Source organism: Siphateles boraxobius, unplaced genomic scaffold (assembly GCF_051911475.1).
Source record: "Siphateles boraxobius isolate OS27281-9 unplaced genomic scaffold, OSU_SipBor_1 9, whole genome shotgun sequence".
Taxonomy (NCBI): Eukaryota; Metazoa; Chordata; class Actinopteri; order Cypriniformes; family Leuciscidae; genus Siphateles; species Siphateles boraxobius.
The window spans coordinates 25,326,682-25,345,307 of NW_027509219.1; the positions used below are offsets into that span (position 1 = coordinate 25,326,682).

Below are 18,626 nucleotides of genomic sequence, written 5' to 3' on the forward strand. Positions count from 1 at the left end.
CAGCAGGTAATCAGTTTGCAAAAATACTTTCACACTAAAGTGATTAAGCACCAACATTAATGCTTCAAAGTTCACAAACAATTATTCAGTGCTGGGTACATGCACCTTTTTTATTTGAGGAAAAAAATATCATGCTGTAGAACCCTTAAAAAATGACCAGTCTCTGCCCAAATGCTATAGTTACTACTGTGGTAACGTGTTATTACCAAAGTATTTTTTTTTTAACAATTACATTCAAAATATGAATTTTTTTTTGAAGGAGGCCCATGTGAATTTACAATTATTTTAATAATTAATAAATGTAATAACTGTTCTACTGTATGGATACATGGTCAGTTTTTGTATGGAAAACCATGGACCATCAGGACAAAAACTGATGCAAGAGTGAAAAAAACTCTAGAAGTTCATAGTAGCCACGCCACGGCTGAAAACACCAAATATTTCTTATCAACCACTGTGTGATCTGGCTTCTCGATAACCCAAGCTTTTTTGTTGGGAAAAAGCATGTTGTCATTATTATGCCAAACCAGTGCGCCGGGCTATATTGTTGGCCTTATCATCTTATGATAAGTGAAATTTTGCTTTCTGTAGGGACAGTCAAGTCAGATTCTTCAAGGAACAGAGACACTTTGAGGCACAATATCCTGAGTGGATATAAAATGGCCTTTTGGAAAATTGATTCATGTAATTTATTGCACAAGCTATGCTTTTATCAGGGACGCATTTGTCTCTCTCAGTTTCTCAGCACTCTCCTCCAGGGCTTTCCTGGACAGATTTCTAACGCTAACACACACACACACACACACACACACACAAACACACACACACACACACACACACACACACACACACACACACACACACACACACACACACACACACACACACACACACACACACACACACACACACACACACACACACTCACACACATTCACACAAAATACAATTTAATCCTCTAGTCCATGACGGAGGGTGCCTGCATCCAACTCTATTATAACGGATAGAAGAGACTATGAAAGTTGGCAGTAGGCTTGGCGGAGCTCTAAATAGTCTCTGTTTTCTCTGCAGAATGAGAGAGTCGTTATGGAGTTTTCATTGTAATTATTGCAATTAGCTCCAACTCAAGTGTCTACTACAGACCAAACGAAATGCTCACACGTCCCACATATGCTGTCAGTGGAACGGTGAAACGATAGATCTTTCTTCATCCGTTTCATCAACTGCATATACACAAAGCATTTTTGACTTCCGCAGTGCCTTGCATTTGTGGATGTGTATGGGTGGACTGTGAGCACTTTGTTGACTGTTCTGCTCCTCTCAGGTTAGTGTGTTTTGACACTCGGGTGTTGTGTGCTGAAAGACAGCACTGTGGTGTGGAGAAAGCAAGTGATGGAACAGAGAGATGAAAAAAGATTACATACAGGCCCGGTTTCATAGACAGGGCTTAGATTAAGCCAGGATTAGGCCTTAGTTCAATCAGGACATTTAAGAACCTTTTTTAAATGTGCCTTAAAAAACATTACTGGTGTGCATCTTGAGACAAAACAATGGCACTGACATATTTTAAGATTATGTCAGTGCAAGTTGCTTTCAGTTAAAACAGCTCAAACATGAATATTAGTCTGGGACTAGGCTTAAACCTTGTCTGTGAAACTGGGCAAAAATTTTATCAGTCATGGCATTACATTATGCTGCGCTATGTTGCGTTGTTACTGTAATGTAATATCAGTCTACACTTTATTTTAAGGTACCCTTGTTACAGTATTTTTTTACATTTTAAATACTGAGTAATATTAATTAACAACATGTACTTACTACATAATTAGGGTTAGGGTTTGGTTTAAGGTTTGTTGCTTGTAATTATGCATAATTTACTGTTATTACTAATAAGACAAAATATCAGAGTAGGATAACAATGCAACATTTAATAATAATAATAGTAATAATAATAATAATAATAATAATAATAATAATAATAATAATAAGACAAAACACAACAACATAGCAAAATGTAATGTAACATAGAGCTTAGATCGGGCCCAAAAAATCAAGCCCGACCCGACCCGAGCCCGTGCACGTTGTGTCCGAGCCCGGCCCGGCCCGACACAATCAACTGTAATTATGAGCCCGAGCCCGATTTAAACCCGATCATTTTTAATACGTGGGCTGTTATAACCAGGGGCGACGCCAGATCATTTATTAACGCAGGTGCTGAATGGGTGCTAGACCATTGACAGGGGGGAGCTGCGCAATTTTATATATATACAGGTCCTTCTCATAAAATTAGCATATTGTGATTGTCAATTAACTCTAGACACCTGCAAAAGATTCCTGAGGCTTTTAAAAACTCCCAGCCTGTTTCAATACTCAAAACCGCAATCATGGGTAAGACTGCCGACCTGACTGCTGTCCAGAAGGCCATCATTGACACCCTCAAGCAAGAGGGTAAGACACAGAAAGAAATTTCTGAACAAATAGGCTGTTCCCAGAGTGCTGTATCAAGGCACCTCAGTGGGAAGTCTGTGGGAAGGAAAAAGTGTGGCAAAAAACGCTGCACAACGAGAAGAGGTGACCGGACCCTGAGGAAGATTGTGGAGAAGGACCGATTCCAGACCTTGGGGGACCTGCGGAAGCAGTGGACTGAGTCTGGAGTAGAAACATCCAGAGCCACCGTGCACAGGCGTGTGCAGGAAATGGGCTACAGGTGTCACATTCCCCAGGTCAAGCCACTTTTGAACCAGAAACAGCGGCAGAAGCGCCTGACCTGGGCTACAGAGACGCAGCACTGGACTGTTGCTCAGTGGTCCAAAGTACTTTTTTCGGATGAAAGCAAATTTTGCATGTCATTCGGAAATCAAGGTGCCAGAGTCTGGAGGAAGACTGGGGAGAAGGAAATGCCAAAATGCCTGAAGTCCAGTGTCAAGTACCCACAGTCAGTGATGGTCTGGGGTGCCATGTCAGCTGCTGGTGTTGGTCCACTGTGTTTTATCAAGGGCAGGGTCAATGCAGCTAGCTATCAGGAGATTTTGGAGCACTTCATGCTTCCATCTGCTGAAAAGCTTTATGGAGATGAAGATTTCATTTTTCAGCACGACCTGGCACCTGCTCACAGTGCCAAAACCACTGGTAAATGGTTTACTGACCATGGTATTACTGTGCTCAATTGGCCTGCCAACTCTCCTGACCTGAACCCCATAGAGAATCTGTGGGATATTGTGAAGAGAAAGTTGAGAGACGCAAGACCCAACACTCTGGATGAGCTTAAGGCCGCTATCGAAGCATCCTGGGCCTCCATAACACCTCAGCAGTGCCACAGGCTGATTGCCTCCATGCCACGCCACATTGAAGCAGTCATTTCTGCAAAAGGATTCCCGACCAAGTATTGAGTGAGTGCATAACTGAACATAATTATTTGAAGGTTGACATTTATTTTGTATTAAAAACACTTCTTTTATTGGTCGGATGAAATATGCTAATTTTTTTAGATTTTTGGGTTTTCATGAGCTGTATGCCAAAATCATCAGTATTAAAACAATAAAAGACCTGAAATATTTCAGTTGGTGTGCAATGAATCTAAAATATATGAAAGTTTAATTTTTATCATTACATTATGGAAAATAAGGAACTTTATCACAATATGCTAATTTTTTGAGAAGGACCTGTATATATATATATATATATATATATATATATATATATTGTATAAATACTATTAATAAATGTGCAAAAATTGGCCACTTAATATTTAATATTCAATTATTTTAATTATCACAACGAAAGTTTTCATTGTATTAAATTGAACAAGCACAACATTCAGCATTCAATCAAATATTCTTAAAGATTCATTATTATTAATAATGTTATTTCGACATATGTGTGCGTGCAACAAGCAAGATGTGAATTTGTAAATTCGGTGACAAGCGTGCAGAATTGATTTAATTTATGATGAGATGGCTTTAGTACACGTGCTATGGTGACCGCGGCTCTTCGGCGCCTCCATATCATGATTATTGTCTGCTATATTTGCTGCTTATTTATTAAATCCAGGCAATTGGTTGCTGAAAAATTTATCAAAATTAAGATACATTTTATACAAAACGAAATTCACTTTAAAGAAAGGCTTTCTACAAAACAAAACATAATGAAGTGTTCAAAATCATGCCTGAACCACTCCATGTCTCCTGATATTGCGCATCCTCCTATCTACTCTGTTCACTTTCATAATCAACATAGATGGAAAAAAATAACATTATAATATTTTAATAAATATGAAACTAAATGCGCTTATTTAATGGCTACAACACGTACAGACTCTCTAGCAGCGCGCCGCACTTGCAACAAAGCCAGCACATATGTTGTCACTGCCCACGGCTAGTTTAAAATATTTCCATACCTCCGACTTTCCTTCATACTTGCTCAAAGTTAATTTTCCTGTTTTAATTTTTTTCTTTCCTTCTTCAAGCTCCATGTTGCACTTAAGCTACACAATAGGCCTAACGTTACAGCACAGCGTGGGAGTGGAGGAGACGCTGCGCGTGACACGTGATGTGCTTGATCATGGGCCCGACCCGGCCCGACCCGAGCATAGTGGCGGGAACTATCGGCCCGGCCCAGCCCGGCCCGCGGGTCGGGTCGGGTCGGGCTCGGGCAGAGAATCTAAGCTCTAATTTAACATCACATGATCAGTTCAAATAAGACTATATCATAATATTATGTAGCATAATGTAACATTATATAACAAGATCAAATAAGAAAACATTACAGTAATGTAATGTAGCATAACATAATATAACATTTTACTGTATGATAAGACAAAACATTACACAAAAAATGTAACAGCAAAGGAAAACAGCAATATGTAAGGTACAATAAATCAAATAAGATAAAACACATTAATGTAACATAATGTAACAATGTAATGCAACAATATACAATAAGACAAAAAAACCACTAACAAAAAATAAAGTCGAAAAATGTAATCTAACATCACATAAGATCAAATAAGACAAAACATCTCTTTTAACAACGCAGAATAACGTGACATACCTTAATATGATCAGATAATACATCTGTCACATTAAATAAGATAAAGTAATGTAGTGTAATGTAAGAGTGTAACATTACTTTCCTCAGATACAATAAAATCAAATATGACAGTAACAACGTACAGTATAATACAGCATAACGTAAAGGGATATTATCAAAATATTTTAACATGAATATTCCACTTTTGATGTAACTTATCAAAAATACAACAGCTACAGCTGAGTTACAAACACAAGAATTGAGGAGTAGAAAACAATTCCACGCCACATTCCTGTCAGTACCAGTTACACCATTTCACCCCTCCTTCCCATCACCATGACAACTCCTCCAAAAACAACACCTCACCTCTCGCGCACGAACTCAGCCAACTCTTTGGTGGCGATCTGTCCATGCTTCATGTTATGGTAGAGAACGTCAAAACCTGCATTCTTCTCTCCCTGTGAACAAACAAAAACACCAGCATAAGGCACATTCATGTAGTGTGTGCAGAATCATTAGAATGTGTCAAAATAAAAATAGCAAGAGGAACTTGGAAGACTGGGCTGTCGATTGTGAGCCATTGGCCACAGGAGGCACAAAATATGTGCTTGTACTGATTCTCAGTATTTCTAAACAAACTTCTCATCATTTGCAGAACACATAAAAGATGAGAGTCAGGGAGACCTACAATAAACCAAGAGAAAGAATAAATAAAAATCTGCACTCCAAACCCGCATCCCTCTGGTTGTGAAATACACAACTGAGAATCTCGACAGTCATTTACAGAAATACATATTTTTAAGGAAATAATACTTTTATCATACTTAATTTGTATGATTAAAAAAAGAATCATACAAATAATATAATACAATATAGCACGCTAACTTTCGGAAATGAGTTTCTGTAGGGTGGGATGTCTGGTGTAGTGAAAATACAACAACAAAAGATTAGTACTGAAGTGTGTGCAAAACATGCCACGTGAGCAAGGAGCACAACACTTCTCCCAGACTTCCCTCAAAGGCCAAGGCCCAGTAGGGGAGATCCTCAGATGATAACCTTTGGAACAAAGTAACAGCACATCCTGCGGTCAAAGTTAGCAAGTATAAAAATAGCCCCCTTTCTTTCAACAAAGGAGAGAGAGAGAAAGAAGTTACAGAACCATTATGTTGATGTCAAGTACGAGTATTGCAGATAAAGACATTTGAACAAATGAGTCCTCTCTTAAATTTTTTACACTTACTTAAAGTCCTCCTGTAGTCAATAGTTTTAGCCCTCATCTTTGATTACCAAAATTCCATATTTAAAAAGTTTTTTCCTTGAAAAAAAATTCTTGCCTTAAAATAGCTTGAATGTAACTCTACACCCTTGCCTCATTTAATAGATGCGGCAGCGGTTCTATGAATATGCAAATGACCCCGCCTCCACTCACTCGTTGACAATCACACATTGACATGATTGGTTGCAAGGTAGTTTGTGACGTCAGAAACACCAGCGATTTCAAACTGCGTTTTTGAGACTGTCTTTGGTTCACTGCAGTTTTAAGGAGAAAATATTCAGCAATGGTGTTGACTGTTGTTGAATTTGCACATGGTTTGTCTTAAAGCATATTAAAAACACCACATAGACATATCAACCACATTAAAAGCTTGATTTTCACCACAGGGGAACTTTAAGTCTAAACTGAATCTTTTTAGATCTCATTAAGAAAGTGAAAAACTGGTGAGCTACAAGTCAACAAGCTGTTATTTATAAGACTAGAAAATGAATTAGACTTTTGTACATTTTATTTATAGTTTGAATTTGAATTTGGTATATTTGAATTCTAGACATTTGTGACATTGAACAAAATTGTAATTGTTTTGAGGTCTATTTTACACATTTGTGTTTATAAACAGCAGATTTGTTATGTTCTATGGTGAAATCAGCTGTAAATATTCAGTTTTAAAAAAAATGCAGATCATACAAAAAAAACAGGTCAGAGGTCAAGCTTTTGTTTCTCACAGGGAAAAGGAGAGGTTATACAAATAGATTTTGGCCAATCAGAGAGCTGCTACTATTCTATGGTGAGCTGAAGTGCCAAAAGAGAACTGATCCAAATCAGATACTTTGAATCAAATGTTGTGGTTAAGTTAAAGATGTTATTGGAAAAACTATTTGAAATCCCTATATGAAAAAAAAACAATGGTTGCTAAAAAAGGGGGGTTCACTTTATTCTTTATGTTCTTGTGGCACTATAGTCAAATACATACTAGGTCTCAGTTACCCATGGACCCTTCTGGTGTTTAGTTTCAGTCTTTTAGGCTGTGCATGTTCACAGTATATTGCTGTTTAAAGAACCCTGGTCACAAAAAAACACTTGGACCAAATGGACCAGTTGCAACCAACATGTAATTTCAATGTTAAAACAAAAAGAAAAACAACAGCTGATGTTTGTTGTGTGGCCAGTATGCTTGTTGAAACCTGACCTCTTTGGAAAGCTGATCTCCCATGATTCTCTCTGCTCTGCCCGCACAACGCAAGTACAACAGCACCCCTTCTAAAGCCATCTTTCCTTCTCTCACTCTATTCTGCCTCTTTCTCTCACTTCCCTCTTTCTTTTTATATACAGGACGGTAAACAACTATCAGGCTGAAACAGACAGTGTTTTTCCCTGGATTCCTCAGTCAGAATTCAGTGGTGAAAGTAAATGGAATGACGGCCCATCTGTTGACAGTCTGTTCTTTCATAGCTTCATTCCCTGAAGTTCATTTGCAAAGCATACAGCAGTATCTGCCATTCACCTTATCTAACGTGATGCCGCCACAGAGGACGCTTTATGTTTGAAGAGAGCATGACAGACAGGGAGTGAGAAACAAAACATAAGCGGACGGTTTCGATTACATTAAGCAGAGCTGCAGGTGTTGAAAGAGGAACTCCAATCCGCTCGGTATTAACGTGTCTCCTACCAAGATAGCGGTTGCTAAAGCGACAGGGTTCCCCTGGAAACTGTGAGATAGCGGGAGACACATGACAGCTCATTCCATAAGGTGAGGGGCATACGATACGTGTGTGTGTCAGTGCTAGAGAAGGACTGAAGTATTCTGTCTTGTTCATCACAAGGCCTAGGACTGTTAAAGGTCCTCTCTTGACCTCTCCTCTAAGGAAGTGAAGTATTATAAATACTATAAATAAATAAAATATTGTAATAAAAAATGCATTAACACTAATATATTACATATTTGTATAGCACCTTTCACACAAGAAAAGCATCTTAAAGTGCTTTACAAGCATTACAATAAGAATCAACATGAAAATAAATAAAAAAAACAATAATATAAGATTAAAAATGAAATCCACTTTAATAAAAGACGACAAAATTAGTACATATAAAATGCATTATGACACAAAATGTAAATATGCTAACTAGCCCCGCCTCCACTCACGCCACCGGCTCAGAGATTCACTCGGCCAACTTCCTGAGGTAAAGGAAACACAAGGAGGTAAAGGAGGTTCATCATAACATCGTAATATCCATCATACACTTGCTATATTGCTAAATCTACCTGATTTTTCATATCAAAAGAAAAATATACTGGGATAACCTGGTTTCTTTCAAGACTCGCCTGCTAGTTTGCTGTTAATGATATGCTAAAGCCCGCCGCCACTTTGACGTGATTGGTTACAATGTAGTTTGTGACGTCATAGACCAGCGATTTCAAACCGTGTTTTTGAGACTGTCTTTGGTTCACCGTAGTTTTAAGGAGAAAATACTCAGCAATGGTGTTGACTTATGAATTTGCACATGGTCGTAAAGCATATTAAAAACACCACATAGACATATAAACAACATTAAAGGGATAGTTCACCCAAAAATGAAAATTCTGTCAGTATTTACTCACCCTCATGTTGTTCCAACCCTGTAAGACCTTCGTTCATCTTCGGAACACGAATTAAGATATTTTTGATGAAATCTGAGAGCTGGATCACTCCTCCATACTAGTCCATAGGCTTCTTCAGTGATTGAACTTGCCGGCCTCGAAAAGTTATTAAAGACATCGTTAAAATAGTCCAAGTGACTACAGAGGCTCAATCTTAAGTTTATCAAGCGACGAGAATACTTTTTGTTCGCAAAAAAACCCCAAAATAACGACTTTATTTCAACTATTCATTTCCTTCTCTGTGGGCCTCGAGTCAGTTCACTAGTTTAACAGCGTACGATCTGTTGTTGTACGTCACACACATCACCCACATGACCAGCGTCGGCCAATAGTGAGGCTACGTGTGACGTAGCTCTACGCAATTACACTAGTTTAACTGACTAGAGGCCCAAAGAGAAGGAAATTAATAGTTGAAATAAAGTCGTTATTTTTGTTTGTTTTTGCGCACAAAAAGTATTCTCGTTGCTTGATAAACTTAAGATTGAGCCACTGTAGTCACTTGGACTATTTTAACGATGTCTTTAATAACTTTTCGTGGCTGGCAAGTTTCAATCCCTGAAGAAGCCTATGGACTAGTATGGAGGAGTGATCCAGCTCTCAGATTTCATCAAAAATATCTTAATTCGTGTACCGAAGATGAACGAAGGTCTTACGGGGTTGGAACAACATGAGGGAGAGTCAATACTGACCGAATTTTCATTTTTGGGTGAACTATCCCTTTAAAAGCTTGATTTTCACCACAGGGGGACTTTAAAAGTTTTTAGAGAGCTGGATTCCCTAAAATCTGTAATGTGTTAAGTCATTAATGTTGAGAGCTATATTCTGAAAAGGGTTTAAAAATCTATTCAGGAGTCATTTCAACTTAAATTGAAACTATGTGTTTCTCTTTTGAAAGTCAGTCTGAGCATGAGGCTGAACATCCAACAGCACCACCTCACAATGATAACCTGTGTTAGACAGCAGAACTAACCAGTCTCACTTGATTTTAATTAACCTTATGCTGTAAACACAAGCAGCATGTAAGAATCCCCTGGAATGAGGTCTAATATGGAGTTTGATGAATAAGTCATGTCTCATGGAAGTTGTAATTAGAAGATTGCAGGGAGTTCCAGTGTCATGATGCTTGGGGCAATGAGGCAGTCATGTGAGACCCAATAAACACACACAAAAGACAAGCAACAGAACAGAACATAGTAGTCCCTAAAAAAACATTTCACATTCTAGTGTCAGTGCAAGTTGATGAGTTCACCATGGCTCAAGAAGGAGAAGGACTGCGTGATTTTCTTCTTGCTCAACATCAATTCTTAAAGTCCCAAGATCTATCATTTATAGAACTCTAGTTTGGCTGTGTGAAAACTTGTATGTACAGCGCTGCCCATCTGATTCCTGAAACAAATGGCTCTTATGAGTTGATTCTTTTATGAAAGAAGAATGATTTGAATCTATTTGAAATACTGCTCTGTATAAATTAGAGCATTACAAGAGAGAGAATGTTTTAATAAATAATTTGAAATAGAATGAATCTAAATTGAATCAAATAAAGTCACAAATTTCAGAACCGAATCAAAATAATACTCCGTGAATTTCTTTTCTTTTTCATCATCATTTTTATCTTCATCAGAATCTCGGATGAGATTGTTCATAACAATGTGTAAGTTGGATATTTGATTATTTGCTAATTTCCCAGAATTCCCACCAAAGGGGATGTAAAGGACATACTGCTGACTGTGCATTATGGTTAGCACACACACACACACACACACACACACACACACACACACACACACACACACACACACACACACACACACACACACACACACACACACACACACACGGCCCAGTCCTGTCACCTGTGATGAATAACTGCATTAGCTTTTAAGTGAGAAAGAGGGAAATCATTGCCTGACCTGAAGTATTTCATCCTCCTCTCTTTTACCTTTATCTAGACAAGTCTTGATTAAATAACACGAGTGGGACAATAAGACAGATATATAGTGTCTTAATTGGAGACACTGGATGTATATTGTATTCTTCCTGTTGTTGGAATCTTTTTTTTTTATGGATCAACTTTTGTACTGTACTTGTTGTAGTGCTTTGGGTATAAGAAAAGCGCAATATAAATAAAATGTATTATTATTATTATAGTGTATCAGTGATGTTTATCTTGAATTGGAAATGGAGACAGGGCCATACATTAACTTGAGGAATTCTCTGACTTCTGTTCTCTGAGGATAAAAAAAGTTGTTTTTTTATGAAATGCTAGTGTAACTGCCTCACAGTTTTAGTTGGGTTTGTTACTGTTTTTTGGTTCCTACCTGAAAAAATAATAGATCGTAGAAGCGGAACTAATTAGCGCCAATTTTGTGTCCGCACGTAACTAATAGGAAAAAACACCTGAAGTGTAGAGCTAAAACATAGCATCGCAAGAGCTCTCTGAGATAAGTAAATATTAAGAATATAAAGATATCTAAATGTATATTATCCGAGTAAAAGAAGACAAGGAAAAAGACTTTGAGATTTAGCCCCTCTTAAGTAGAAAGCAGCCTACGAGTTCTCACTGTAGCTCCCTCCAGTAGTCAACACGAAGCACGAGGTCTTGGTTAAAAACGGGGTTGATATGATATGTTGTAGAAATAAAACCCCGTTTTTAACCAAGACCTCGTGCTTCGTGTTGACTACTGGAGGGAGCTACAGCTAGGCTATTTGCTGATTACATGCACAAGACAAAAAAGCCTCTCTATGACAGTGGAAACTGATGGATCATGACCCCAAACCCAAATGAACAGGGAAAAATAATGATTTGCTCAGTAGGCATAATTTATATGCTGAAAGGAAGACACTGTTAAGTGTGTTCTAATCAGGTAACTAATTAACAAATTCTACTCTTATAAAGGCATGGCTTATGTTTTGAATAATAAATATTCATGAACCTTATTTTTGAATTCTTAATTATACCTTTACTTGTCTGGACACTCTCAGAAGGTTACTAATCCATGACCAAATTAACGATGAAACTAATATTCACACACTATACATTACTTTCACATCAAACATTAATTATAAAAGCACAACACTATGAGAACGATGGAGAAAAACGTCCATGCATGTGTCCATAGAAGAATTTAAAAAAACGTTCTAATTTGGATGGAAACCGACAAAAAGCAGTCAATCTGCCAATCTCAGTGTGAAAGGTAATCTGCATATAATCTAAATAAATAAGATAAATAGTACTAGATAAATTCATGAGGTTTAGGTGGCATATTTCACTCGCACTGGTGTGGCCAAAATAATTTTCACTGGCAAATGCGAGAAAATGCATGCTTTGTAGAGCTAAGGTCACGCATTTAACAATTTTCTAATAAACCCTCATCTTGCAAAGCTTCACGAAAACTTTAATGTGAGACTAAAAAATCTACATCCAAGCTCGCAGAATTAAAAAGAACAGTAAGAGTGAAAATAAATGAACTGATTAGGCTGCTAAATGAGCTCTCTGTTGTGAGACGACAGTCTGCTGAACGCCCTGTTTTCCATCTGAGGAGAAAACAGATTGAAGACAGTTGTAAGGATGAAGAGACGTATGAGCTAAATAAGGAATGTGCTTAATCACTGCGATTGTGAATTCCCTCTCGGAGACTTAATTAATCATGCATTTTCAGTAATTACCCAAATGTGTCGTTTCAGTCTTTTCACACAGGTGTTTTTATTCAGTGCTGAAGAAACAGTCAGAGCAGGAAGAACGCACACAACAAGACAAACACACACAATTATGAACATATTACACACACACACACACACTAGAATGACAATTAATTTCTTTAAAGGTAACATGAATCAGTATTTGTAATGTGTTCTGTAATCTGATGCATTTCTATATATTAAAAAAAAAATAATGTAGTGTAAGACATTTACCCATCAGGAATTGATTACATTGTCACTACTCTCCTCCTGAAACACCGCCGGCACTCATTGGTTGAAATTCAGGTTGAAATTTCGTTCCATCAACCAAAAAAGGAACTAATTTTATAAAACTAAAAATGACTTTAAAATGAATTAACTGATTAATCTGATGAATTCTAATGACAGTTCTTCGGTACAACATGCATTGATGAATCATGCACAAAAAGACCAAAACTGTGTATTAAAAGTTCAAAGTATTAAAGGAGCATCTTCAGATAACTAACCTAATTAACACATTCAGTAACCAACTCAATTAACAAGATAGAGGTATATATACACACACAGCAGGCTTACTTCTGTTCCTTGACAGTTATCCAGCATCCCTCCACCACCCCATCTCCTCACTTCTATCTATTCCTATCCCAACCTGGGATGGGGGAGTACTCTGGGTTCAGGCCAAATTCCGAGCTCGGCGCCCTCAACTCGGACAGCACGCCAAATACGAATAACCTTTACTCTATTTATTATATGTAAGTGTGAACTTGTGAAAGGCCAATTTGATTTTATGTTGACTTTAAAAACTGTTTTTCGTGAATAATAGTTCTGCATGGATGCTTGGGAGTTTTGGGGGGTGTTTTACAGCAGCTTTGTGTAGGAACACAACACAATAGAGGAGGTCTCTGCATCTACCACAATCCTGCGACACAAAGCCGGACAATCACATGACCTGGCCAAAACTGGTCAGCAGACCAGAAAGTGCAACCAAACAGAACACAGTAGATGAACTCAAAAATAAAACTCCAGTCAAGACTACAAATGAGAGAAGGGGCGATCAGCTTAAACAGGAGGGAACCAATCACTGTATGTTGTTTATTTTAACATGACATTTAAATGCCACTTTACTACTTATCAAACAAAACTAATTTGATGGCACAGATGTTGTAAGCTTCTCTAACATATGGAGGTCTTTATCTGGTAGGAAGGCTTCTGTACTGTTGTAATGTGGCCTTCATTCAGTTGCGATCATGAATGTTCTGGCTTGCTTTTCTTCTCTTCTTCCTCGTTCTTTGAGAGGGGCAGGCTAGGTATTAAAGTAGGACGCACCTGAAATAGCCCTGCCAGGTGTGTGGAAAGTGCAGAGCACGGCTGTCCTCATGGGAAAGCTGACAAAGTCCTGGTCCTCTGCTTTTGTTCTTACACTTTTTTCTCTCTCTTTGTTCTTTTCTCTCGCTATCCTTCCTTCTTACTTTCAACGATGTGACAGAATCAGTCAGCATATGAATCCCAAACTCCTTACAAGACAACCGTATAAAACATACGCTGAGTAAACTTTTGCTCGCACTGTACTACTTCAAAGCTAGAACATAAAGAACACAATGCATAAGAAATGTGACAGACTTACCCAAAAATTGTTCTTGAAATACGCCATCTCCATTTACTGTTCCGAGAGAGTTCTGAAAGAGAGAAGACGTGGGTTATGCCCCCAGATATAATATTTAGAGGTGTTTTTTCCCCCAAACTGATTTTTAAGAAAACTCAGCAAAATTGTGAATAGTAAAATGTTTTCCTCTTATCTGTTTAATATTCAGAGAAATATAACTAATCATTTTTATATTTAATGCCAATAACTAATAAATAGCCGTTTGCTAAAGATTACATTTAAAAGTGTTATTAAATTATTAGTAATTATTAAAAGATTAACTAAGTGAGCGTTAAATGACAGAAAAGTTAATCTAAATGGAAAAAAATGAGCATGTACAATTATGTATTTATAAAATGTTTTATGATGTTCTATAATGGAAACCCGGCTAATGACTAATTCGGTATCTTTAAAACAAGATGTGGTCGTCTTTCTTCGTTCATAATCAACTGATAATAGATGTGACTAGGTGAACCTGTTAAATGGATGCATTTCAGAGAACAGTCAGGGGAAGAAACAAGAAACACAATCAAAAACAAGGTTAGAGCAGACTGACAGATAATGCTGATGAAAGCAGGCTCCTGCAGGGGCTAGTGGCAGGAACTCAAGGCAATTTTAATTAGACCAAACCCACGCTGAGGTGCACACACAAACACACTCGGTTTCAATGTCTCAGTGCTCTAGCAGAGCAGATGACACTGAGATGACTGCGGAAGTTTCTCTTTGTGAATGTAAATGTCAGCCAACAAAGAAATATAAAACCATCACCTCAGCTAATAGCCTGAGCATCCCACTGAATTCATTTCACTATTCAGTGAAATCAAATGTAACATTCACAATGTCAGGGGCTAAAAAAACCACGAAAAGCCGTTGAAAGTTAAGATGTCAGATCAGTTGAACTGAGTAATGTTTCAGAATGCATCTATTCTGCAGCTGTGTACGATGGTTGAACATCTCTGAGGTAAGACAACAGGTGCAAAGAGCTGAGTCACTACAGAATGCTTTTCTGTAATACACCCTCTCTCATTGCACACACACGCACAAACACACACACACACAACCATCCTCTTCTCTATCTTCTTCTTTCCTCAGTCTTTCATAAACACATCCTGGCAGTGACTGCTGGCTCTCAAAATGTGACGGGCATTTCCAGTCCAGTGTCACTATATTGGCAGGTTTGTGTTCCTGCTTTCTGACCAGCAGCCTACCGCACAACACCTGGGGCTCATAATGAGGATCCTTCCTGACAGCAGCCAGGTTAAATCCTTTAAAGGTCCCATATTGTCAAAATCGAAATTTCCTGGCTTTTTTCATGATAGCAGAGGTCTAGGGGCTATGTAACTACCATATAGCCTAAGTTTCAAAACAGTCAATCCACAGACAAATGCAGACAGCCTGCATAAAGTAGCTGTGCCTTTTCACAAGCCGTTGTGACTTCCGTAAAAATGTGATGTCAGAACATCTCAGTCACCACCTTCAGTCACCACCCCGAGCACTGCCCAGCGTCCCTCACTCCTTTTGCCCAACCCCAACATCTCATCCATGCCATTGCTGATCAACAAAAAAGACAATTGGCAAGAAAATGCTGTTCAGTCGATGGATGTCAGGAAACTACACCATTGCACAGGCTTCCGAACAACATTAAAGGGTAACTAAACCCCTGGTCAGAGCCTGACTCCACCCACTGGCAATATTTGAAAAATGCTGGAAAAGTGGGCAGAGCCCAGCGGAGGGGGGCGTGCACCTGAGATGCATCTCTTTGTATGGAACCTGCCTACGTCACGAACCACCAATAGGAAAATTCAACTGCAGTAGCCACCGTTCAACCTGAAGAGGGCAGCACTCAGACGTTTTTAAACCATATATTGTAGAATTAAAACACTTTAAACCCAAATGTCAAAAAATGTACTGTAATCAGTGAACAGCATTTATGAAGGTCCATTCTCACAGATCATTAACTAAAAAAAGTTGTTTTAGTGTTTAGTTACCCTTTAATATAAGAGACCAGTGGCTAATGTTTATTTATTCGGAAATACTACAGCAATTTAGTTCGATCTAAACTGTTTGTTCTGCACATAAACTTCTAACACATTTTATGTTACATTATGGACCCAGCATAATCTAAAATTATAGTTTGTAAACGGATATGCAACACTAATGTGTTGCTAAGTTGATGCTGACGAGTTTTTTTGTACAGTCTATGGTTGCCACAAGCTTTGATAGAATATCTGTTGGAAACCAGACAAAATATTTTGTTTGTTTTCCTATCCTGTTGTTTTTATTGAGTTAAAAAAGACGGTGAGATTGAGTTCACTCAGTCTCTGTGTCTTTTGTTTTGCTAACAGAAACTAACGTTTAGTGTACTTGCATGGGTAACGTTATTTCAAAAGTCTGAGTTTGTTTACAGACAGTTTAAATTAGCGTTAACTTTAAATCTGTGAACAGGATTGATGTAATGGTAATTATAATACTCTTACAATAAAGCCGAAAGCAAAAAACAAACAACAAAAAAAACATTGATAACTATTCTGAAACATCCTTTTGTAAGCGCGTTTGAGGAGGTTGGTTGTTTCTTGTCGTCGCCGATTCTGGTTCTGAGTCCGGCTCGAGCATACAGGGCCGGATAACATTTCCCTCTGCAATGTCCATCATTACAGGTGTTTTATTTACCTTATCTGTGAGCATCACCAAGCCACAGCAGGCTACAGCATACATGACCCTAGTTACCTGTGATTGGCCTGGCCATGTGTCACTCAGAAAACAACAGGCCAATCAGAAGAGAGGCTTATTGTTTTGACTGTATTTTTAATAAAATAAATGTACCCTTGGTGAGCATAAAAGACCAGCCCCAAACCTAATACTAATTTGAAAGTAAATCTTTGGTCTACAGAGTATGGTCTTGAAAAACATGTTTTATAGAGATTAGCAGTGATGCAACTGCCAAAATGACAGCTCTGTCCTTGAGTAGATGTGTTTGTGGGTGCTAGGCGTGAGCCCAGCAGAGAGCCGGTTGGAGGTGTGATTCCTGTTATGTTTCTGAGAGCTGGATGCTGGCAGGATCCACAGCCCACGGAGTGCTGACCACAGGGCTTCTCTCTGGCCGGCCGGGACTCTCTTGGCACTGTTGACGACCATCAGCCGTTGCACAGCACAACTTCTCATGGACAGGGAAATACTCATGCATACGCCTTACTCCCTCAATCCATCTCTCACACCCCTTTAATTAACTCGACTCGGCAAACCTTACACCCCTATGGATGACACAAGCTTGGCAGCATGGCTCATTCCAAAAATAAGACTCACCCGCCGGTTCAGAGATTTCCAAACAGACATCAGGGCGTAATGTGGCAGAGAAAGAATACGATCCAACTGGGACTAGAAGGAATTTCTAAAGATTGGCTTCTTCTCATACCCTGTAATTAGGTCTATGTCAACCATGTATCTGTAGACATAATATAGCGATACTAAAATCTTATAACCATTAAAATATCCACTTAATACGTGCTTGTAACTATCAACTAATGGCATATACACAAATAAATGAGATGTTTTGGTAAAATAACAAGCTATAACTACATTCCAGGCATTTGGGATCATGGCAAATCTACCCTTTGGGTTTGGCATTGGCACCAAAACACAGTGACGCCGGCAGCCGAATTTTCCATTGAAGACTATAAGCCTCCTAGCTGATTCGGTGGTCACTGTGGAGTGAGTTCTGGAGGATCCATCTGGTGCTCAGTGAGTCTTTTAGGACCAGCATACTGTTAATAGTAGCTGGTTTCTCTAAAGACGTCTTTACTAATCCATCCATTAGCATTCACATTCATCTCATTTGCACTTTGCTTAGCCAGCACAGGAGTCAGGAGTCACCCCCCAAAAATAAAAAAAAATAGGAGATTTAAAATCTTCCATCCTTGCTCATGCCATGTCACATTAATTAATTTAATCATAAGTATAAAAAAGCCAGTGCTTTTCAGAATGAAAAAACAGATAGGGTGCCAGGAAAAATTAGGAGCTTAAAAGTAAAGCACACAACCACTAAGTGATCCTCATTACTCTCTGGCAGAATTAAAATGACAACGCTCAGCATCAATTCAATCTCTCCCTTTCTCACTTTGCTGTGACTGAGAGGATTGTTAGAGCGTTATTGGCAGATGCAGCTCAGAAGGGAGACGCTGATCTCTATTCTCTCTCTTTCTATCCGAAGCTTCGTAAGGTGCAAGAATCAACAGTAGACATCCTGCTCGGCTACTAAAGCCCCATCTGTTAAAGTCAGAGAGTGATTTTATGAGTGTGACACTAAGTGTGTGTGAGGGGAGTGAAACTCAAAATGAGGAAGAGGGCACGCTTTACTTCAGGGC

General features: G+C 38.5%; 1 protein-coding gene across 3 annotated transcripts in view; it reads right to left on the bottom strand.

The window, feature by feature from the left end:
* Nucleotides 1–18,626, bottom strand: part of fcho1 (FCH and mu domain containing endocytic adaptor 1) — a 48,018-nt gene that overhangs the window by 20,691 nt on the left and 8,701 nt on the right. For 2 of the 3 annotated variants that reach the window (XM_077224313.1, XM_077224311.1), the window contains exons 2-3: nt 14,248–14,299; nt 5,395–5,486 (exon numbers count right to left, since the gene is read on the bottom strand). In XM_077224313.1, the coding sequence (XP_077080428.1) occupies nt 5,395–5,486; nt 14,248–14,280 (125 nt within the window). In that variant the 5' untranslated portion in view covers nt 14,281–14,299. Of the gene's footprint in view, nt 1–5,394; nt 5,487–14,247; nt 14,300–16,789; nt 16,855–18,626 lie in introns of those variants that run through there. The other variant, XM_077224312.1, reaches the window with a different exon arrangement.